Source organism: Myotis davidii, unplaced genomic scaffold, assembly GCF_000327345.1.
Source record: "Myotis davidii unplaced genomic scaffold, ASM32734v1 scaffold371, whole genome shotgun sequence".
NCBI classification, from domain to species: domain Eukaryota; kingdom Metazoa; phylum Chordata; class Mammalia; order Chiroptera; family Vespertilionidae; genus Myotis; species Myotis davidii.
Genome location: NW_006283135.1, coordinates 186,783 through 209,939, shown reverse-complemented (window position 1 = coordinate 209,939; position 23,157 = coordinate 186,783). Strand labels below are relative to the sequence as shown.

The 23,157-nt window shown below is 49.5% G+C and overlaps 1 protein-coding gene across 1 annotated transcript in view; it reads right to left on the bottom strand.

The window, feature by feature from the left end:
• The window catches only part of TRABD2B (TraB domain containing 2B), a 195,378-nt gene extending 173,185 nt beyond the window's left edge, over positions 1–22,193 (bottom strand). The window contains exons 1-2 of the mRNA XM_015562219.1: positions 22,113–22,193; positions 20,775–21,593 (exon numbers count right to left, since the gene is read on the bottom strand). Of these exons, the coding sequence (XP_015417705.1) occupies positions 20,775–21,593; positions 22,113–22,193 (900 nt within the window). The remainder of the gene's footprint in view (positions 1–20,774; positions 21,594–22,112) is intronic.
• Between the last annotated feature and the right edge of the window lie 964 nt (positions 22,194–23,157).

Below are 23,157 nucleotides of genomic sequence, written 5' to 3'. Positions count from 1 at the left end.
GAAACAGCCTCAAAGAAAGATTTCCACCAAAGCCTTCTCATTCACCCAGAAAGAAAAATGCAGTTAATCAAAGCAATCTGGGCTTTTCTTTCCATTCCCACCACCCCTCCACCCCAACCCCAGAGTGAAACCTCCCTAAGTGATTAAATGTTATAATAAGGATTTGGCATATTTACCTTGACAAAGACTGTGCCTTTGTGGTATCTCATGGAACACAAACAGATTGAAGAGCCAACACTGAGATGGACTACCAGCAGAGACCAACCAGGAAAGAAAACAACCAAACCTCCAAATAAAAAAGCCCTCTTAGTCTCCTCCAGGAACCTTTAATCACACACAGACGGGCCACGCATGGAACTAACAGCGCCTTTCCAGCAAAAAGAACGCTCATTAAGTAGTTATAAAAATTATTGCTATTATTAGCAATACCGTTATTATTACAATAAATTAAATACTGGCTAGAAAATCAAAAGTCTTTCTTTGGGATCTGGTTCCTTCCACTTTTCTTAGACACTGGTTCTGTTCCGTGGTGGTTCTTCATGGCCCACAGGCGACACTGACCTCCTCGCCCTTGTATCAGAGGCACCCTAGGCAGTGGTTAGCAACTTACTTTCCAATCACTCACTCATCCAGCAATAGTTTTTGAGCACCTATTCTGACCCTAATTTTGCTTCTGTAAACAATATGTAATTATATATGAATTTTCCTATGAGCTTCAAATTTATGACTGTTTCCACCTCCTTCAGGCAGCCCTCCATGATGCTTCTAGGCATCCCTGGGGACATGAGTTCTCTCTCTTGTGGCCAACTGCACATGTATGAACATGCTACCCACACTCCGTCCCTTACCCACCTAGACAGAGACCTTGGCTCATGCCTAAGACAGCATTAGGCAATAGTTGGTGTCCAACAAATACTTGTTGACTGACTTTTCTGTAGACATAAGTCAACACAAACCAATATATGCTTACTTAATGGCATACTTGAATCAACAAACAGAACACTATTCCCATCCTTCCCGGTAGGTGATGTCCCAGGGGGGCTGCTCAGAGTGGTGCCAACAAAAGAGGTTTTGGTGAAGCTTTTTTAATGAGGCCTCCGTATCTCATTTTAACCTTTTGAACTTGTTCCTACCTCAGCCTCTCCTGATTTCATTTATGGTACCACCAAGTGCAAGTGCCGTACCAGTTTCTGATCTCATCAGATACTGTCGGCTCTACCTCCAAAACCCACCTCCACCTGCTCCTCCCAGGCCCAAGCCATCCTTCACCTGGACTATTCCACCAGCATCCATACTGGTCTTCCAGTTTCCTCTGCTCTTGTCCCCAGGGGAGCCCATTCTGCACCACAGCCAAAGCCATCTTTTGTATAGAAAAGCAAATCAGATCTTTCTCCACTTTAAACCAATGGCTTCCACTGTTAGATTAAAATCCAGATGCCCTCCTGTTATCTGTAGGCCTAGCAGATAGGCTCCTCTCTGCTCCATCTCCTGACACTGTCCTGTGCGCACAGGGCTCCAGTCACGACATCATTTCTGTTCCTTAAACGGGCCTCAGGGCCTTGGCATCTGTGTTCCTCCATCAAAATGTGCTTTCCCAGGTGTGCACAGCTGGCTCTCCCTCATCCCTCTGGATTCAGCTGGAAAGGCACCTCTTCCTGAAAACTGCCCCTCCCCCACAACCACTCCCCTGCACCCTGGTCCCTCTCCAACCTATTGACTTTTTCCCTTATACCCCTTATCAAGCTTTAAAATTATTACTTGTTTATTCACTCTTAAGCCCTCACTGGAATGAAAGTTCCACGCAGGGAAAGGATTTTTTCTGCCCCACTCACCACTCTATTTTAAGCATCTGTAACAGCCTGGCACATAGTGAGCATTCAAAGCGCACTGATGGAGGGGGAACAAAACTCCCCACTCCTAGGTGTGGGCTGCTCACAGTGACATCTTTCCAGGGAGTGCAGTTGGAAAGATGAGAAAAAGAGAACCTGTACTGCAGAGAAAGTGATAAGCAGTGTGTCAGCCTGGTGACCACGGCTAATATCAACAGTGATAAGTCGTGTTGATAGCAGGTGCTGTTGATATAATATGAGGAGAATGGCACTTCATCTGTAATCTTCCTCCCCCAAACACAACCCCAGTCTCACCATAAGGAACACATCAGAAAAATCCCAAGTGAGGGACAGGATCAGATCAGGACTCAATGCCGAGGTTATCAAATCCAAGGAAAGTCAGAAAAGTGGTCATAGCCAAGAGGAGTCAAAGGAGAGATGACAAGTACATATACTATGGTGTCCTGGAACATAAAAGGGACATTAGGGGGAAAAGGAAATCTGAACCAGGCAAGGATATGAGTTAATAATGATGGATCAATGTGGTTCATTCATTGTGACAAATGTACCATCTATAATAATAAAAGAGTACTATGCTAATTAGACCAGAAGGCCAAACAGCAGAACCATCCGGACAACCTTCCGGACAAAGCCAGGGCTGGGAGGGCCGAGGCAACTGGGGCTTTGAGGGCCGAACCCCTTGCACAAATTTCATGCGTTAGGCCTCTAGTATTAACGTAAGTGCCAAAATAGGGGGAACTGGGTATGGGGAACTCTTTAGATGATCTTCTCAATGATTCTATAAATCAAAAATTATTCTAAAATTTAAAAATCTATTTAAAAACACATTTGTTAAGTGAGTGAATATACAGCAGTACACGCTGCAGATATATTTTCAAGTATTTTTAAAGATGTACTGAGTGAGCACAGACTCCAGCATGACACTAGAATGCCGACGAGTTCTTGAGGCCAATTCCTGAAGTTGAGCACTTTTGGGCCACTCTGTTTGCAGCACTACCTTGTTAACACACTCTGAAACACTGTAAAGGCAGCCCGACCCTAACTGAACTTCCAGTGGTTCAAAATGAGGAGATTGGGTCAAAGACAAAAAAAAACAAATCTTGCCCTCTTTGAAGAAGAATCACATTTCCTCACTGCTCTCAAGTCCATCCAGCCACTAGCACTGCTGAGGACCTACTGTGCACCCAAGCCCATGGCTTAGCAGCCAGCTCCTGTTCTGGATGGAAGTTCAAGTCCCACCCACAGCGATGCTGATCCAACATAAGACTCTTTTCCAAAGGGTCAAGTGGAGCAGTACAGATTACACATGGCACAGATGTTCAGAGAAGACGGATCAAAGGAGTGGGGCAATCAAGGAAGCCTTCCTGCAGGAAGTGCCAGCCTGAATTTGGAATTGGAAATGGGATTTAGAGAAAGAAAGGAAGGAGAGAGGGTACTGCAGGCAAAGGTCAGAGATGAGCAGAGCCAGGTTGTCCAGAACTACATGCAGGGAGCAGACTAATTAGAGTTGTAGCATGTCTTGGGGGAGCCATGGAAAAGGAAGTCGGCTGGTTGAGCCAGGGCCAGATCAGACAAGGCCTTGATATCTTCCCAGAATTTTGAGGCCAAGAACCAACACCTCCTCCATGGAGGCTGCCCCAAATGCCTTGGCCACAAGTGAGCCCTCCCTTCTCAGGCTCCTTCCTCAGCACTTTGACTTAGCTCACTTCTCTCTCCATTCTTCCTTGTAATATGCTGTTTGCATTCCTGTCCCATCTCTCTGTTCCCGACCAGTAAGCCTCCTGGGGACATGATCCTTTTCTATCTCATCTCAGCTTGCTCTAGAGCAGCGGTTCTCAACCTGTGGGTCGCGACCTCTTTGGCGGTTGAACGACCCTTTCACAGGGGTCTCCTAAGACCATACTGAATATCAGATATTTACATTATGATTCATAACAGTAGCAACATTACAGTTATGAAGTAGCAACGGAAATAACTTTATGGTTGGGTCACAACATGAGGAACTGTATTTAAAGGGCCAGAAGGTTGAGAACCACTGCTCTAGAGGGTCCCAAACATAGTACTGGCTCAAGAAGCATCTGGTGAATGGATAAAGGGAAGAAGAAACTGAGTGCATCAGAAACTAAGAAGCCAGGACTTTTCCCTTCACACAACACAAAGACAGGCAGGATTTGCAGAAAAATCTAGGCTTGGTCAGTACGATGATACTTCCTCCACCACCCCACCAAAAACTCCCTCTGCTTTGTTTTCCTTCAGCACTTACCCTATTCTGACTTGTTTCTTATCTGTCAGCTCTCAGTCATTCAACAAACATGAGCTGAATGACTTCTATGTGCCAGGTATGTCCGAGTTGCTTAAGGATACAGATAACAGAGACAAAAATCTGTACTCACATGACACTGACATTCTAGCGATAGGGTAAAGGGCAATAAACAAAATATGTAAAGTATAAGCAATGCCAATTGGTGATAGGTGCTATGGAGGAAGGACAGAAAGGAATGATGTGCAATTTTAAATAGGGTGGTCATGGCGGGAGACCACCTTTGAGCAAAGACCTGAAGAAAGGGTGAGCAGGAATTATTTTCTTTCGTGTTCACCTGATACATGCCTAGTACCTAGAGCAGTACCTGGCATGCAGCTGGCACAGAAGAATGAGCATGTTGGGAAGGTTAATTGACTTTTCTAATTAAGCTTTTTATTTTGAGATCATTGTAGATTTAAATGCAGCTGTATGGAAGAACACTCTTCCCCCAGATTCCCCATAGGTGACATCTTATATAACTATAGTACAGTCATATCGAAACCAGGACATTGACACTGACACAACCCACTGACGTGACTCAGATTTCACAGTGTTACATGTGCTTGTGTGTGTGTGTGTGTGTGTGTGCGTGTGTGTGTGTACATGGTATACTTGGTTTTATGCCATTTTAAGGGCTAATCCATGTTTAACTAGGAGGCTGGACATTTTCACATATGTGAGCTCCATTAATCCTCACAATCACCCCAAGAAGGTAGGTACTTCACCCCTATTTTACACATGTGAAAACTGCAGGGCTCAGAGAAGGACCTTCCTGGAAGCCACACAGTTGTCAAGCAGAGAAACCAGAACTCTAAACCCATGACGGTCGGGTTCCTTCCCTGGGGCTCTTTCCTGAACACAAGAATGGCTGAATAAAATAAAACAAGATGAATAATCTGTAAAAGCAGGGACCCAGAGGAAGGCTCAGCTCCAGGGGACGTTGGAAGGGAGAGGAAATGAGGGAGGAGTGGGTGAGGATGTCTCTGGGACTCTGAGTCAGGGAGAACAGAAGTCCCATTCACGGAAAGAGGAATGGAAAACTGGGGATTCTAAAGGAGGAGAGCAGGGCTCAGCCCAGACCTGAGGAGTGATCTTGGGCAAACTGATGTACATCTCTGGATCCATCCCCCTCATCGGGACGGGGTGAGAATGGCCACCCACCCCATTTGCTCGGAGGCCAAAGAGTGATGCAGCCCTTTGCAAAGCAAAAGTGACAAAACCAGAAAGAAGGCAGCCCAACCCGGCGGCCTCGGCTGCCTGTGGTCTCCCGGATAAAATGACTGGCTGGCTTTCCCAAAGATGAAAATGCAGAATTTAGGTCAGCACACACAGAGAATCTCACTTTGTTTACGAGAGGCAGAGAGTGGGTGTTCCTATTAAATGCCTTTGAGTCCCAGCGATGATGAGAGACCCAAGGCTGTTTACCACTTTGGGTATTTACTTTTCTCATACACAAATCAGCTCCAAGGCCGTCAGCACTGACGCCACCTCACAACCAGGCCCTCTGACGTCCCTGCTCTTCCCCAGTGCCCACACATGGTTTGAATTTATTGGTTTTAGCAGCTTTCATTTATATTGTGTGTGGATCACGGAATGGCCAGCAAACAGAAGCTCTGATCCGTGCCCTGGAAAAAACCCCAGAAGCGTGAGGAAGTGGGTCGAGCAGGAGGGCTGGGAAGATGCCTTCTCTCCTCGGAGAAGTGGCTTCCACCCTCAGAGGGGCCCAGTGGAAGCCCGTGAGGCCCCTGTGGGAATGAAGGATGAGCGGGAAACCACAGCTCCACCGGAGACGGTCCGAGGATGAGGGAGAGAAGGCACTCAATGGTCACAGCCACCAAAGCCAAACACCTGGGTGCCTCGAAGCTAAACATCTGGAAACAGAGCAGAGGTAGGGTTGGGGACTTTCTGTTTTCCACCCAGAGACCCAGGCGATGATGTGTAGATACAGTCGGTAATTTTACAGCGACCCACGCAGCATCCCTGAGTGTGTACCTAGAGCCAGGCCCTAGGCAAACCCAGATTCATTAGATGAGGTTCCTGTCCTCAAAGAACTTCAGACTACGGAAAGGCAGACATGTAAACATGTACAAGACAATAAAACAAAAAATGCCCTTTTCTAGTAAGGTCAGAGCTAGCTGAGAAAGTGGTTTCGCAGCAATGGGGTGTGGTTTCTGGTTTACCAAGTGCTCTCACACCCCCTAAGGGGCTCAGAGATGGGAGGAGCCTGCCTGGGCTCATGCAGCTGACTCTAATTCAGGCCTCGCATACTTTACAGGCCATTTACAGACCACAGATCCTCCCACCCCTCACTTCCGCTTGGGGAGCACTCAGAAACAACCTGTCTCACCCCACTCCCCCTTTGAACAGGTGGAATCCCCCAAATCTGCCATCAAATGGGTCACATGAAATGCGGGGACATGCTATCCTTCAGTAGCTATTTTAGACATGGTGATCAGGGTCTTGGGCTCCCTACAAGAGGCCCTGTAATATACAGGGTGACAACCCCAAAATGAATACTAACTTTGAATGATTATAAAGACAGTACTTATTGATATACAGTCATTTTTAAAATTTAAAAGAAACTACAGAAATGAATATTGGGTTGTGTGTGTGTGTGTGTGTGTGTGTTGTCAATGCCTGTTTTCAAACTGATGACTGATCTCGTCCAGGCACTGCTGATAACATAAGGCAATGGAATAGCAAACATCAAGAATCGTTTTGTTTGGTATTTGTGTGCCCTCAGTTCATCAGCTGTTGCCAGTTCTGTACCATAAGCTTTATCTTTTATGTAGCCCCATAAAAAAAGTCGAGTGGCACTTTAGGATAAATTTTCTTTGTTCAAAACTTATTTTTTCACCCATTATTTCAAATCAGTTAAACCTGAGAAGGGGTGAAAATAAGGTGAGTTATCAGCTATTAAAATGTGTATTCATTTTTGAGACACCCTATTATTTAACTATAGATGGTGTCATTCACCCACCACCTCTTTTATGATCCAGTTTTTAGGAGAAACTCCCACCCCCGAGTTCCTGTTCCGGAAGTGGAGAGTCCGTCTCCTCTGGCCCAGCAGTGAGAGCATCCTGCATCTGATGATGAAAAAGACCCTCCCTCATAGGGCAGCTCCTTCCTTCAGCCCCAGCTTGAGATTTCCAGGCAAGCCTGGTGAGGTGCTCCTGTCTGATGAATGACTATATTACAGAACACAGGAGTGCGCCCAATGCACCCAGGATCAACCCCAAACCTCTTAACACGTCTCAGGACGCTTCCTCCATGTGGCCCAATTCCGTACTCTCCGGCCTCCTAAAAGCATTCTCCACTGTGACTGTGGGTCGTCCCTCCACCTGGATCAGTAGTATTACCATGAGTCCCCGCCCCCATACACGGTGCTCCTCCTGAACCCAGGAACACCTCTTTGTCCTTCAGCACTGGGCTCAGGTGACATGAAACTGCAAGTACAGTGTAAGTATAGGTATGAATGCCTAGCCAAGCCTGCTTCTCGTAAGGAGAGGTAGTCTGCCTATTGCATTGAAATTGAGCATCTTCACCAGCAAAGAGTACTCTGGGACAGCAAGGATGCAGTCTCATCCATCTTGGTACGGCTTCTATTCGGCCTCCCAAGGACCGGCTGAGTCCCTGCAAAGCCCCAGCCATCGTGGGGGTGGGGTCTCAGGGTCAGGGCTCAGCAAAGACAGACAGGTGGGAACTGATATGCTGTCCAGCTATTGTGGTAAATGAACAGACTCCGCGGGACTCGGCAGCTGGAAGTGGCTCTCTGTCACCTTTCCCCATGCCTGCACCCCCATAGAGAGCTCTGTGGAGAAGCACCCCAGCCATCCAGACTGGTGCTGTGACAAACCGATAGCCTTCACTTCTGTTGGGCCCTCAGGCTGCTGTGCCACCCCTTCACCTGCCAAGGGCAGCTTCTGCTCTCAATCCCCACACAGCCTCTCTCCTCACAACCCTCCTCGCTGGAGGTCCTCGCAATCAGGCCACCTCATCCTCTCCTTGCCGTAGTGGCAGCCTTCTGTAGGAGGGAACATCGGAAGTCTATCAACTCTCTGCCCTTCCAACCTTTCATTCTTCCAGTCTCAGAAAAAAGAGATGCCCCCCATTCTCCAACTATCAGATTCAGGCCCTTTTCATCCAATACAGAGGTTGAGAGCACAGGCTCTACAGCCAGACTTCCTGGGTTTGAGTTCAGATCCTCCACTCAGTGACTGTGTGACCGCAGGTGAGTGAATTAACCTATCTGTACCTCAGTTTCCTCACCTGTAAAATGGGGCTGAATAATAGTATGTACCTGAGAGACTCTGGTGAGGATTAAGTGGGGCAGTGCATATAAAGGACTTTTCTTTTTTCTTTTTAAATTGATTTTAGAGAGAGAGAAAGAGAGAGAGAGAGGGAAACATCGATTTATTGTCCCACTTATTTATGCATTCCTTGATTGATTCTTGTATGTACCCTGAGAGCTAAAAAAGTCCTTCCCAGGCTTTATCCCAAAACCTTGGCATATCGGGACCATGCTCTGATGAACTGAGCACCCGGCCATGGCTACTCATCCCTATTCTTAGCACTCTGCTATGAAGCACCTTTCACTGAGGTCTCTTCAAACCCTCCCTTCCTCACCAGCCCCACATTCATGACTTGGAACTAAGGCTGGCACCGTGTAAATCCCAATATCACTTGTTAACAAACAGAGGGATAAACAATTTCATATTAACAAATTCAATTCCCTAAGTCTTTACAGGGTATTTCTCTTTGGGAGAAACAGCAAAGGAAAAACACCTGCACAACAAGTACTGAGAGCACAGAGCACTTGAGAGCTAATCAAGTCCTTCCCAGGCTTGAGCCCTTAATTCTCCCCATAATTCTGAGTCCCTGCTGTTGACATCCAGCCACCTGCGCAGGAGAGGGAACGGGCCCTCAGAGGGGGAATCGCCCCAGATCATGGGTCTATAACCCCTGGAAGAGCTGGGCCTCAAACCAGGTCTCCAGCCCAAACTCCTTGATTCCTCTCTTTGATGTGTGTCCCCACTCCAGGTAGCAGTGGGAGATCACAGGGAAGCTGAATGAGGAGGGTCCAACATTACACTCTGCAGATGGTCGGAAAAAACTGACCACACTCTCAGTTATCAGACTCCCTGGTTCCCATCAGGACAGCCAATCCGCTCAGGATGAGGCTCAGCAGATGAGACACTAAAGGATCTCTATGGGATGGGCTTTTCCTCAAAGCACAGACAGTGTGAAAATGGGCCAATAACAATAATTAGAATAACCTGAACTTAAACCACCACAATTACCATTCATCACCTTTCACTGGCTGCCAGGCACCCAGCTATGCGGTTTACATGCATTACCTCATTCACTCCTCACAGCACACCAGGGGGGAAAGACTACTGTGAGCCCCCCTTTTCCGGACGTAGAAACAGACCCTCAGTTGTCCAGCCAACTTGGTAAAGCTTGGCATTCCAACTCCAGTCCTGTCTCTCTCTTCAGGCATCAAAAGATCCAAGTAGAAATCCTGGCTCCATCATTTTGCACAAAGTACTCAGCCTCAATTTCGTCAAAATGGGGGAAACAATACTTACCTTTCAGGCGTGTTTCAGGAATTTCCTATGATGAACCTGAGCACATAACAGGCCCTCACAATGGCTCTCGTGGGAAAGGACAGAATAGGCCCAAGAGAGGGAGGGCCAGGCACGCCCTCTGCACGTCCCCAGCCTGGCGCCTTGGCTGAACAGTCTCCTTTCCTCCAGGCGAGGCCTTTCCCCCTCCCACCTCCAGGGGCCCCAATCCTCTTCAACCCCATCCAGAACCCCGCTTGCCTTTCTCACCGCCTTCTCCACAAAACTATAGTGACGGGAGCAGAATCATATGAAATCACCTGCAAGACCACCAGCAGGCATGGGGATTATGTAGTCCTGGGGCCACTAGTCATCCGAGTCAAGGGCAAGCACAGTGACCAAGTATCACCACTGAGGGCCCAAGAGGTCTTAATGTACCCCCCTCCGCATGGCCCATCTGCTCTTCAAGATACATCTCAGCCCCCACAGACATCTGGTGCTCAAAAATGTCCCACAATCCAATAGACGCTATAGCCACTCGGCAGGAGGAATCCACCAGGACTGCTGGGAGTCTGAACACTGTGGGGAAGGGGTGTAGTCCTTTCTAGGTGTCCCCAAGGGGGTTGGGAGGCAGGACAGTAGTGCATGTGAGAGTCTGAAAATTGCAAACCGAGATGCAGATGGGTGGAATTATCATCGCCTATTAAGCTTTTGTCTCTTCTCAAACTTAGGGCTGAGCAGCTCAAGAAAGGGAAGCCTCATGAACAAAGGCTAAAGGATGAGCCAGAGAAATTTCCAAAAGGCTTTTTCCACCGGAATCTTCCTTTCTATAAAGGGCTTTCAAATGGGACCCGAGGCTTAATTTGCCAACTGCCTAGAAGGGGCATTAAGTCCCCAGGAGACAAAACTGGCTGGAAAACTTTAAATAACCTTAATAGGAAGGAAACAGGTAAGCCCTTTAAACAGACAAGGGGGTGGCGGGGGAAGGCCTTGCCTTTTATCTTTGCACTGTACCTTCCCGGGGCAGGGCTGGTCATGGAGATGGGAGTTTGGCACTTCCCCAGGTGCCAGCTTGCAGGCCCGTCTGCGAGGTCCCAGTGGGGTTACCAGCCTGGCCAAAGGGTAGGCAGGAAGGCGTGCTGCTCTTTCAGGAAGGATCACTGGTGCTGGTGAAATCTAGTTCAATCCAGGGAGGCAGAAGAGCGGCCACGTGGCCTGAGCAAAGCAGACCAGCTGGGAGATGGGCCTGGCACATCCCTGCGCTCTGCCCAGAACGGCGCCCGCGGGCAGAGGCGGAGGCGTGCAGACAGCAGGCAGGTGGTTTCATTCAGCCTCAGCTTGCCACAGCCCATGCACACCGGCCAAGCTGAACTTCGGAGAGTCTGCACCACGACACTCCTGGCTCTGGTGTAGACACCCCCAGCCTTCTGGGCCTAGAACCCTCAGCATTTGCCTGCTACGTTTTCCTCCTTCCGTTCTCAGCTTCACCTGCGCTTCCTCCAGGAAGCTCTCCCAAACCTCCCCAGGACTGGGAAGTGTGCTGTCTTCTGTGCTCCCACAACACACTATTTTACCCCCAGGCCACCCTCATCCTGCCACAATGTAAAACACCTCTGCCCATTCCCACCCCACCCAGAAAGGGAGCACCTGGGAACAGCATCAGCTTGTTCACTGTTCTTTCTCCAGCACATAGCCCAATTTCTGACACACAGTAGGAACTAAAACACATTCCCTGACTTGTAAAATGATGCTAATTTAAAAACACACTGATAAGTGTGAGCTAGCGTTTACGGAGTCTCCTGTGTGTTTGGCATTGCTGTGAGGACTGATTTCTAATCAGTCCTCACAGCAATCCGATGAGGTTGGCTAACAAGGAAACTGAAGCAGGGAAAGGTCAAGTAACTAGACCAAGGTTACTTACACTCCCAATGAGTGCCATGATTCTGGGCACTGAAGGGGTGCTGGGCTGTGGGAGCACCCTCTCCCCAGCTGAGTCAGCACTGTGCTGTGTAAACTTACTTGACTAGTTCTTGGTTCAAAGGTAGAATCAGACCAGGATATTCCTCTGAATGAGAGACATGGGGTAGGAGTTCTTATGCAGAAAACACAGGCTCAGAAGGTAAGAACAAATGAGAAGTAAACTGTAACGTTTCCCCTGGCCCTTCCTGACCCAATGGGAAGGAAAGGGAGAACCCAAAGCAAAGAGGCGACAGGGTGTCAGCAGGGAATATTGGCACTGTCTGCAGGGGAGGAGAATGGTGGGCAGTACTGATCTGAAAGCCTCCAGGGGCCCCCAGGGAAGCCCCCTTGCCTACTCAAGGGGGCTCAGACTCCAGCATCAGGTGCCACTGCAGAGACTAAACAATCCTAAGGCCCCAGGCTGTCCTCCAGTGATGGCTTCAGGGCTCTGACTTGTAAGGACCTTGTCTGGGGACCTTCAGGCTCTTTTCAAGGATACTTTGCTTTCAGTGTGACCCAGGTACATCTCATCTGCTGCTGTGAACTGAATGTGTGTGCCCCACCCATTCATATGTTGAAGTCCTAACCTCCCATATGATGCTATTTGGAGATGGAGCCTGTGAGGTAATTAGGTGTAAGGAGATCATGAAGGTGGAGCCCTGGTAATGGGATTAGTGCCCTTATAAGAACAGAACCCAGTGAGTTTGCTCTCTCTCCATTTCAACTCATACCTCTACACCTGTCTCTCTCCACCCTTCCCAACCCGGCCATGTGAGCACACAGTGAAAAGACAGCTGTCTGCAAGCCACAGAGCTCTCGCCAGAACCCAAACAAGCTGGTACCCTATTGCACACTTCTAACCTCCAGAGTCCTGAGAATGTAAATTTCTATTGTGTAAGATGCAAATTTCTATTTGCATCTTAGTCATGCAAACTAAGATACCAACTGATCCTTCCAAAACACAATGCAACTTTGCAATATATACAAATGTACAATCATTGCATTGTACATCTGAAACTAATATGTTATGTCAATTATACCTTGATAAAAAATTAAGGAAAAACCCCCACCATGCTAAAAGGCAATCACATCATTACATCTAAACTCAAACTGCCGACTTATACAGGTAACATCAGCCCATGGGGAAGTGCAATCTTGTGACTGTGAATGAAGTGCTATAAATGGCATTTGTTTGAAGAGCCCAGACTTTTATTAATCCTCACCGGAGGATATAGTTTCCATTGATTTTTTAGAGAGAGTGGAAGGGAGAGGGAGAGCCACACAGAGAGAAACATTGATGTGAGAGAGACACATTGACTAGTTGCTTCCCATAGCTCCTCCCCACCCCCTCAACCAGGGCCTGGAATTGAGCCTGCAACAGAGGAATCAAACCCGAGACCCTTCAGTCCGTGGGCTGACGTTCTATCCACTGAGCCAAACTGGCCAAGCAAGAGGCCAGTATTTAAAGTGGACTGCCCTCAGGAACCTTTGCTGCTGCAGAGGAGTAAGAATTAGCCAGACAATAAAAACTGGGAAGGAACAAAAAAAAAGAGGGAACAGCATAAGCAAACAAACGGAGGCGTGACCAAGGTTTGTGTGTGAGAGGCAGGGAGGGAGGGAGAACCAGGACAGGTCACATCGCTACAGCCCAAAACCCAAGTAGCAAGTAATGGGTCAAGTTAAACATTTTAAAATGCAAACAAAGTGGGAGGGTGGGGTGAGCCTGGCGAGGCTCATGTGTGCTCTGGGGAGTAAAGAGGATAAAAAAGAGGCCTTTGTTCGCAAGTAAGAGATGAGGAAGAGGAAACAACAAAGTGTTCCCGGCTGGAGAGAGAGCGCTCCAGCAGGGACCTCTGGATGCTACAGAGCCCTGACCAAATGGGCCGACATCAGTACAGAACTCTCTACACGGCTCAGGTGGCAAGTCTAAAGGCTTTTCTGTGCATATGGAGGCCAAGGTCCCGTCTGTTTTAACAACCAAAGCTGCCAACACCCCAACCACAGAATGCACCACAAAGCCCCAACTTCAGACCTGGAACACCTTCAATCTAATTTTGTAGTCAATTGTAAGCATATTTTAAACGAGGTTTTGAATCTGGGTCTATTAGGAAAGAAAAGACCGCCTCAGTAATCACTATAATATAAACTAAAATATGTAAGTGCTGAAAGAATGTCATAAAAAAATTCCCAGAGGGGAAGAATAGATGTGGCTGGGCATCAAGCAACGCTTTGAACCAAGTCTTCTCAAGCAGATTGGACTTAGGAGTGTTTGGGAGGACTTCCTGGAGGAGGTACAGCTTTGAGCTGAGTCTTGAAAAATCTCACAGGATTCAAAAGCAGAAGGGAAAAGGAGGAAATTCCTAGAGAGGGAGGGGCCCGAAACAAGCAACAGTGCTTCCAAGCTTGGGGCAACAGTGTTGTGTTCCAGCGGCTGCAGGGCACAGATGTAAAAGCCTGCGGATCCTGGAGGAGCTGCTCGGCGAGACAGCTTGGCAGCCGCCAAGCAGAACTGAACGCTGGGCCACCGGCTGCCTGTGGATTAAGTGGGCGGACAGAGAGCCAGTGATGGGAGATAAAAGGGAGTGAAGTGGATAATATTTAGAAGCAAACTTGAGGGGAAAAGAACGTCGGCAGCTTGGCTGGCAGGCCGCGGCGCACGTCGCATTCTTCAGTTTCCTCCCTCGGAAAGCTGCATTACCAGGCGACCTCTTCCTGGCTTTCAGAGATGTCCAAATGGGAACTATTAGCAAAGGCACGCGCCCATTTTTATCTCCGTCACAAAATGCTTCACCGCTCAGGCTTTCCGTCTCGGGCCTGCCATTGGCTGGCAAGTGTGTATGGGAAGGAGATCAATGGGTTTGGGGACCGGGCTTCTTGGAATTCTTGAGAACGGGTCCCTTCCAACTCTAAAATTTTAGACATCTATGAGCTGAAAATTCTTCAAAGCTGAGAGGCTAGGATTTCATAATGTGAAGATTCTTCGAGTCCCAAAGTGCCTCTAAGCCTAACATTCTAAGATTTTACCATTCTTAGTTTCCCTCCTTCCACAGAGGCACCTAAGCCATCCTGTGCATCTGCTCCTGAGTTTGCTCCCACCCCGCCACTCCTCTGTTGTGTTAATATATTAAATGTTAAAGTCTGAGTTAACCAGTTCAGAGAGAGCGGACACAGCCTGCCAAGCCAGCAGGGATGCTGTGCAAACAGCTCTCTGGGCACAGAAAGGATCTAATACACATGCTTAGGGGTTGATGCTAACAGGTCCCCCTTCCTGTTAGGGACTTCCATGCCATGTGCCCGGCATTTGCTGAGCAGCTCCTGAGCACAGGGCTCTGTGTGGGAGACACAGTGGGGGTGGCAGGCTACAGAGCACAGGGTAGAGATGGGCCGGAGGAAGCCAGCTTCCCAGCCCAGGAGCTAGAGTCCCACGGTGCACACTGGGTCAGCCTGTGTTTTGATCCTACACTGAGGGACTCTCACTCTGCAGATGACTTCTGGGGAGAAGAGGACTCTGCACGGTCTGAGGGGTGCCCTGCTGCCTTGCGGAGGTGTCTGATCCCTTACTCGGGAGGGCACATAGATTTGATGGGGAGCCACCAGTAGGGACTATGGCTGTGGACTAGAGGGCCCATTGGTCAGTGCTGTTTTAACTGCCATGGAGGCTTGAAGAAGATGGAGGACTTGGGAATGGCCATTTTTGGAGAATGGGAAATGAGACAGGTTCTGAAAGATGGGGACAGGAAGAGAAAGGGAGGACAGGGTCTCCATGAGGTGTGGAGAACCAGGACACGGGAGAACCTGATGCACAGACACTCCGTGCCTCGGTTTCCACAGATGTATACAAGGACTAATGACACCCACTCTTCCTAGCTAGTCAGTGAACTCTCTACAGGAAAAAGCAGGCTGTTCCCAGGTCTCTGCCCAAGCCTTGCCCTGGTCTAACACTAAGGCACTCCGGTTGAATGAGTGAGAAAGTGAGGGAGAGGAGTCCTAATGGAGGAAAAGGCTCCAGGGCTGGGCAGGTGTCCAGCAGACTGTGTTGCGACAGGCTGGGCTCTCTCCGCTCTGCAAACTGCAGCGGGAGACAGCAGGATCACCCACCAGAACCAGCAAGCTTCCGGACAAGCAGGTATCAGCAGCAGCCCGCCAGAGATTGCCCGTCCCTCCCAGCTTTGGAGAACACAGGCTCAACATCTCAGGGTGGCTCAGGGTCTCCAAGATATGGAGCCAAAGACGAGCACCGCAGAAATCTGAGCTGGGCCAGCCCTGGAAATGATACAGCTCACACTCTCGTGGGACAGAGAAGACAATCTAGGCCCAGAAAGGGAAAAGGACTAGCCCAGACTCACAGGGAAGGTAGGAATGGGGTCAGGGCTGGAGCCTGCTTTGTATCTCAACAACCCACTTGGTGATTTTCATATTTTGTGTCCTTATAGGAAGGCATGGAGCTATTAAAGTAAAGTTCAAGGAGAGGGCTCCTCACATATACAGTCTCTTCATTCATTCGTTCATTCATCCATTCAGCCAGCCAGCCAGCCATTCAACAGTGCTGCATGGTGGAAGGAGGGGAAGCAGAGATAGTCATATCATGGTTTCTGACCATTCATTCATTCTCTGAATACTAATAGAGTACCTAATAATAGTGTTGGCCCTTCAGGGTGCAGATAGAGGAGCTCTGACTAGAAACCAAGAGACTCTCCCTTATTTAACGGTGCCTGCTTAGGGGTGCCGTCCTCACAGTGGTCCCTTGGGAAGCTGGGGGTGTCTTTGAGAACTCTGATTTTAGAATCACCTGGAGATTCGATTTGTAAGCCAGTAGAAAGTCAGTGTGAGCACTTTTTAATTATCTCTATTTTTTAAATATTTTTTAGCAAGATATGATCATCTCTCACCACTCAAACGCACACCCAGATAATGCCTTCTAACTATTAAAAACAAAAGTCACGTCAGCTCTCACATGCCTCGGAAGCATGGACTCTGGCATCAGACACGCCCAAGTTTGGACCCTGAGCCCGCCTGGCCTGGTTGTGTAATCATAGCCAAATGACTTAACCTTTTTAAGCTTCAATTTATTGTCTGAGAAAGAGAGATGATGATACGTCTTCTCACATCTCTGTGAGGTTTAGAGATGATGTACTTACAAGGTCTAAGGTAGCGCCCTGTACAGAGACAGAGCTCAATCAATGATGATTTTATGGTTTCTAACTCCCTAGTGAAGGGACTGTGGGATTTTACATACATCTTGGATAACCTTAGCAGCCAGGCCCAAGTGTTTAAGCTTTGCACACCCTGGATGGGTGACATTGCATGTTTGTTAAAACAAACAAAGTACAGAATGGCAGGGTCCTCATTTTCTCATTATGCCTCAGAGAACCACATGACTTCGAGGGCCTCTCATGCAGCTCCTCACCAACTGGTGGGGGGGGGACTGAGGCCCCCTAGAGGGAGAAGGAGGTCTCCTAATCAGCCCAGCCGGTACCAGTCCCTGGAGGCAGCTAACGGAACTGATTGAAATCTGCAGGTCCCAAGACTGTCACAAGATCTGGACTAAAGGCTCAGGTACTCATAGGCCCCTGAGGGCAGGGGCCGCCACCACTCCTTATTACTCCGGCTTTACTCTGTTCAACAAAGGATGGGCAGTGGACACGGCTGCTAGGAGAAGGTGCTAACAGGGCAGAGATGAGGCTTTTCCCTCCTCTTTCTTTCTCAGTCCCGGAGCCAGCCCAGACTCTTTCTCTCTATCTAGGTAGTCATTTTACCCTCTCAGTAACCTCCCACATGTAGCGTCTTCTCACGTCCTCCCCAAACCAGCTCTATTGAGAAAGACTGGTCACTAACTGCCCCATTGGACAGACAGGAAAACCAGTTATACACAAATCACTGGCTTTCAAGCCAGAGCTGGGACTGAAATCTAGAGGCAAACCTCCTTTTAGCCCATGAGGCCGAGCTGTCTGTCACACATCAGGGAAATCTTTACAGGAGCTGCCTTCACCATCCCTGCCTCGGCCCCGTGGCCAAAAGAAATCATTTCTCCATAGGTATACATTTTCTAAGCAGTAAACTTTTAAGCCCTCAAGTCCTAAAAGGGAGAAAGAAATGGAAGAAAGGACTGAAGGAAGGATTACCAGAGGATACAAAATACCTAGTTACATGGGTGGCAGGAAGAGTGCATCCTTCATTCAGAGCCAGGCAGACTGGTCTGTTCCTTATTAGCCATGTGACCTTGGGCAAGTCACCCAACCTTTCTGACGGCCCACCTTAGAAAACCCCAGGGCTGTGAGAACCCAACAAAATGGAAAAGCATACGGAGCTTCCTGCAGAATGCCAGGCACGTGGAACTGATTACAACCGTCCCATGGAATTCCGGGGCTAGAAGGAACTTGGATGATGACCTAATCCTGGTGTCTCATTTCACAGAAGGGAAAAACAAGGCCCAGAGAGGGGAACTGACTTGCCCAAGGTCACACAGCAAACTCAAGGTGATGTTGGGGCTCGCACACTCCGTTTATATTAAAATCACAGACGAGGACCAATGAGCCCAATCTTCCAAGCTGTGCAAAGGTGGAAGGAACTTTTTCAGTGGTTCCCCAACCCAAGGAGTTCCAAAACGCAAGCTTCCTTTCTTGACTTTGCCAGAAAAAAATGTGGTATTTCGACCCAGAAGAAAATATAAAAATATGAAAAATACTCAAAACTAAAATCCCAGGTCTTAATAAAAAGGTACTCTCTTTTAAGGCTTCTATTTCCCGCCTTCCTCTCTCATTGCTCCCCCTACCAAAAAAATATTTTGCAATAACAGTAATGCTGAAAGGAAAGAAAAAATAAAAATCTGATGCACTTAACAGATATTTTGGTACAATAATGCATCACAGATGTTCATATCACACTGTGCACACGCGCATACAATTTTACTGAGAAGGCTGTTGCATTTCTGACGTTGGGGTGCGGGATCCCTAACAACCCCATCCACCCAAGCTCTGCAATCCCTCCCTTCCCAGTTAGCCCACAGCCGCTCATGGGGGATGGAGGAGAGATTTCATCACCTCACTCCAAAATGATAACAGGACAAATTGGTGGGGCCGGACACTCTGGCAGGTGGTGAAGGGTGTGGAGATTAGGGAACCAAGAGGAGACATGTTTCCTTTTGTTGGGGACTTGCTTCCTGCAGCCCTCTGGACGAGCTGGACCCAAGAACAGCGCTAAGAGCGGGCCCAGGCTGGAGACGTTTGTGAAACCAGAGATTTGAGTCCGTTTGATCTTCAAACATGGGCTTTGGAGACTGTCAGCGGGCTCCTCACTGGCCGATGAATGGCCCTCAGGAACTTTTCCTAAAACATAACCTCACACGCTTTCCAGCAAATGTTTGCAACCTACCAACGCCGTCATTTGGTTGAACAGCAGTGTTTCCAGACCCCGAAGAAAGATAGTGTTGTTGTTTTAAGGGAGACAGATTAAAGCCAGGGGCTGTTTAACCAGGGGGTTGGTGTGCTCCCTTCAGCTCTCGTGGATTCCTCTGTGGTTGGTACAAAGAGGGTGTTGAGATGATGGTGGATCCCCCACCTCCCCAGCCTAAAAAAGATATCGAGGCCAGACATGAGGCCTCCGAACAGAGGGGCCTCCCACAAGCCTGCCTCCTCCAAAATGATATGGGCGGTGAGCACTGGGGAGCCCGACACAGATAATATCAGCTCCCGAGGCTGGCAGGGGAAAGTCACTTCAGAGGGAGAAAGCCGGTATGTTCAGAGGAATCAGCGCGGAGCCAGAGAATGCACAGGATTTTCCCCCGTGGAGAAGGAGTCAGGCGTAGTCAGAACCCTGCGGGGCGTGACTAACTGCCCCAATATTCCTGCCACCGGGGCCCTCTGGGTAAGGACTCCACAATTATGGGAGAGCCAGCAGGAGGACCGACAAACCCGCCTTTCATTTGGCCGGCAAATCAATCTGGCTTCTTACCTCCCTGGGGACAATATTGCATTTCCCCTGGAAAAACAAAGGCCAGAGATCTCTGAAGGGGGATCAGTTTCTGCTGCTGTTTCCCTGGTGAAGAGCTTGCAACATCTCAGGAGCAGCAAGCAGCCCTGGTCCCAGTGGTAGTTGTTAGCCTGGCCAATTTATGGGGCCGTGTCCGTCACAGAGGAGCACGTCTCCCGGGCCCACGCCTCACTCCTCACTGGGGCATCGGCCCAAGCCCCATTTGGGGGCCTCTGTGCAGAAGCCACCAGCCCTGATGCGAACCCCCACCCCAGAGAGACAGCCTGTTCTCCAGGCACAGATGTGAACCCATTGTTCCCAGGGCCTCCGAGTTGAGTTTGGGGCCAGTGAGCGGCGAGTGACCTCTGCCCATGGAAACAGGGCTTTTAATGACATTTTGCTGGATCAGGTCTCTGGCAGCCCGAGACTTTAAACCTCCTAGGCTCGCCCCTTCTCCCTGCCTCCACTCCTAGGTTCAGAAATCAGAACTGTCAACCTTTAAGTGAACACATTTCTCTGAAATTATTAACCCCAAAACTATCCTGGCTGGCTTTCTCCCAGCCTAGGGAGGCAGTCCGAGGGTCGCCTGGAGCTTTGCAAAGGTCCGGGAAACGATGGTGCTTCACATCAACAGCAAGCCATAGACCCCAGGTCCACTCACCACACCTGCCCTGCCCCCCGGCCCAGGCACCAGGAGTCCCTCTCAAGTCCCCTGTTGACTCGCTGCTGCCTGGATGTGCCCACACAGCAGCCTCAGGACAGCCTCTTGATCCTGAGATCCGGGCCTCGAAGGCAAACTTTCCGCTCCCTCTTTTTGTTTTTCATCAGTCTGATGCTCCCAGGGAAATTCTTTCTGCTCAGGCAAGCACGGCAGGTGGGGAGTGTATATCCCCGACAGGTAACACCACTGAGAGGGAAGCCAACACCCGAATTCTTACCCCCAAATCCAGCACATACCAGTTTTCCCTCAGACCACCCCAAAAGCAGCTGGAGAGCCGCTCCACAGTCCAAAAGACCCTCTTTCTCTGGGGGAATGGCAGGCCCTGGCTGTCTCACAAGGAAGACAATCAGAGAAGAAGACCAAGGGGCACAGGGGCTGCCCAGCTCAGGGGCCAGGGGCCGCGTGCTTACCTGGGAGAAGTTGAGCCCATTGAGTGGATGGCACTGCTCCTCCACCCGCTCCACGGCCCCTGTGCTCTTCTTCATCTTCTCGGCCTGCTGGGCCAGGTAGAGGTCGAGCACGGGCACGCCCCGAGAACGCACGTCGGTCTCCGTGAGCGAGTTCACCATCAGCATCACCCACACGGGCCTCTTGCGCTCCCAGTTGCCCGCGATGGCATTGAACAGGTAGTCAGCGTACAGCCCCTTGCCCCTCTGCGCCGGCGTCATCCACGAGGGCATCATCAGCTTCACGTAGTCCAGGTGGCGCTTCAGGCGCCAGTAGAGCTCGCGGGGCAGCACGTCCTGCAGGTTCTCCCCATGGGGCAGCAGCTGGCAGCTGGCCAGCGCTGTGATGGTGTAGGGGTCCGTCAGGTCCAGCTCGAAGTAGACACGGGCACTGGCCTGGAAGGCTGCCTTGGAGTTGTCCGGGATGAAGTCCCAGACGCGGGTGTAGGGGACGTGGATGGTGCCAAACAGGTAGGCCGGGGGGTCACGCCGAATAGTCCACAGAAAGGAGTTGAGGTCCCTTTGCTGCAGGAGGAGAGGGGAAGGAAGGCAGTGAGGCTGGTGGCAGCAGAGTAACCCAAGGTTAACAGAGAGGGGGCAGGAGGAGGTGGGGATGGCAGGCAGACACCTACACGGGGCCCTGGGAAAGAGCAAGGGCTTTGGAAGCTGAAACGCCCACAGACAAATCCTTTGCTTTGTCTGAGCTGTATGATCTTGAGCACACTGCTTCACTTCCACAGACTCAGTTTCCCCATCTGTAAATGGGGGGGGGAGTGAGATAAGCTACCTCGGGGGTCAATGGGAGAATAAACGCACACAATATATCTAAATAAGCGCTAAGAGCAGTGCCAGGCACAGAGGAAGGGGCAGTGAAGGAAGCTCTCATTCTGATTAACATTCACTGTTTGTGCCCAGGTCTGCCATACCACCTGAGAATATTCAGGCTTGGGCCAAGCCAAACCTTCCCCAGTGGTGTGTTTGATGGGGAGGGTGGGGAGAGGGGGAGTAAGAGCACTGCTCTGGTAAGAAGGGAGGAAGTCATATAACTGAAATCCAACCATTAGAAGATACTTGCCAAGAGCACTTTGAAAGCAGAACACCTATTAAAAATAGCACACCTATTTAAACAGCGACTTCCCATTCATCAGGGTGGATACAGTTTTCTTTTTGGAGGGCAGATCTGGGTGTCAGCCACTCAGCTCCACCAGCTGAAACCACAGATGAGAAAGTGCTTTAAAAGCTGCAGGCTACGTGAAGTCTCCAGCCGTGGCCTGGGGGAGGAGGATGCCATAGAATCGGTACCAAGAAATGCACACAGTCCGGGTGCTTGCCGGCTGCTCTCCTAAATAGGTGCACCTGGTCTCCAACCCTATTCTCTGTCATCTATGACCTAAGCTCTGACAAGAGTGTGTGTAGGGGTGAGCACTGAGGGGCATGGAGACAAGGGTCATTTCTCCAGATCCAGTTTAGGGTCAGGGGTTAAGGGGCATGAGAAAGCAATTGTCATTTCTCACAGGCCAAGTCATTTTCCAACCAGAGAAATCCCTGGACTGTCTGTCCACGTGGCACCTGCAAACTTTAGGTCAACTCAGCATTTCTCTACCTGATTTTAGCACAATGAAACGTATGTTTCAGAGAGGAAATGGCACCTTACTTTACTAACAACCAACAACTGTAATATATCGGAGATAGAGGCTGGCTCTGAGCGCCCTGCAGGTCACCGAGCTCGGGGTTGCAGCAGGAGTCAGGCGGATGGAGGTGCACCTTGTCCAAGGTCAACTACCTTTCTAACAAGGAAGCCAGTGAGGACCCTACAAGATCATCTCCTGCTCCCCTGGCCTCCAATTCAGGGTTATTTTCAACGTATTAATTTACACTTTGAGGGGGTATACTGTGGGAAATCACGAGATTCCTTGGTTTGGAAGGAAAATTAGGAGAACCAGTAATTACTCAACCCCAAGGAAATATTAGGACAGCATCTATTTCCTGGCACTGCTTTTCCTGTCCTGTCAAGTAGGGCATTTGGAAGAGTGGGTGCTGGGGTCTGGGTTGGAAAGGGAGAGAAACGTGGAAAACTGCACTAGGGAAAAAAGTGTGTCTTAGGTCAGAGTGGAGCTCAGGGGATCCAGGGCGGCTGGGAGGGGGCAGCGTGTGAATGAGAGAGAAGGGTTTGATGCAAAGGAATGGTAGAAACAGAGAGCCACAGTAGGCAGGGAGAAAACTGGAGGGTAAAGGCAGGATAGAGGTAAGAAAGGGGCACAGAGGAACCATCCGAGTAGGACTAAAAGTTAAGGAGAGCCCAAGAGCGTCAGTGTGAGCTGGAGGAGCGCCCATTCAGGCTCCCGGC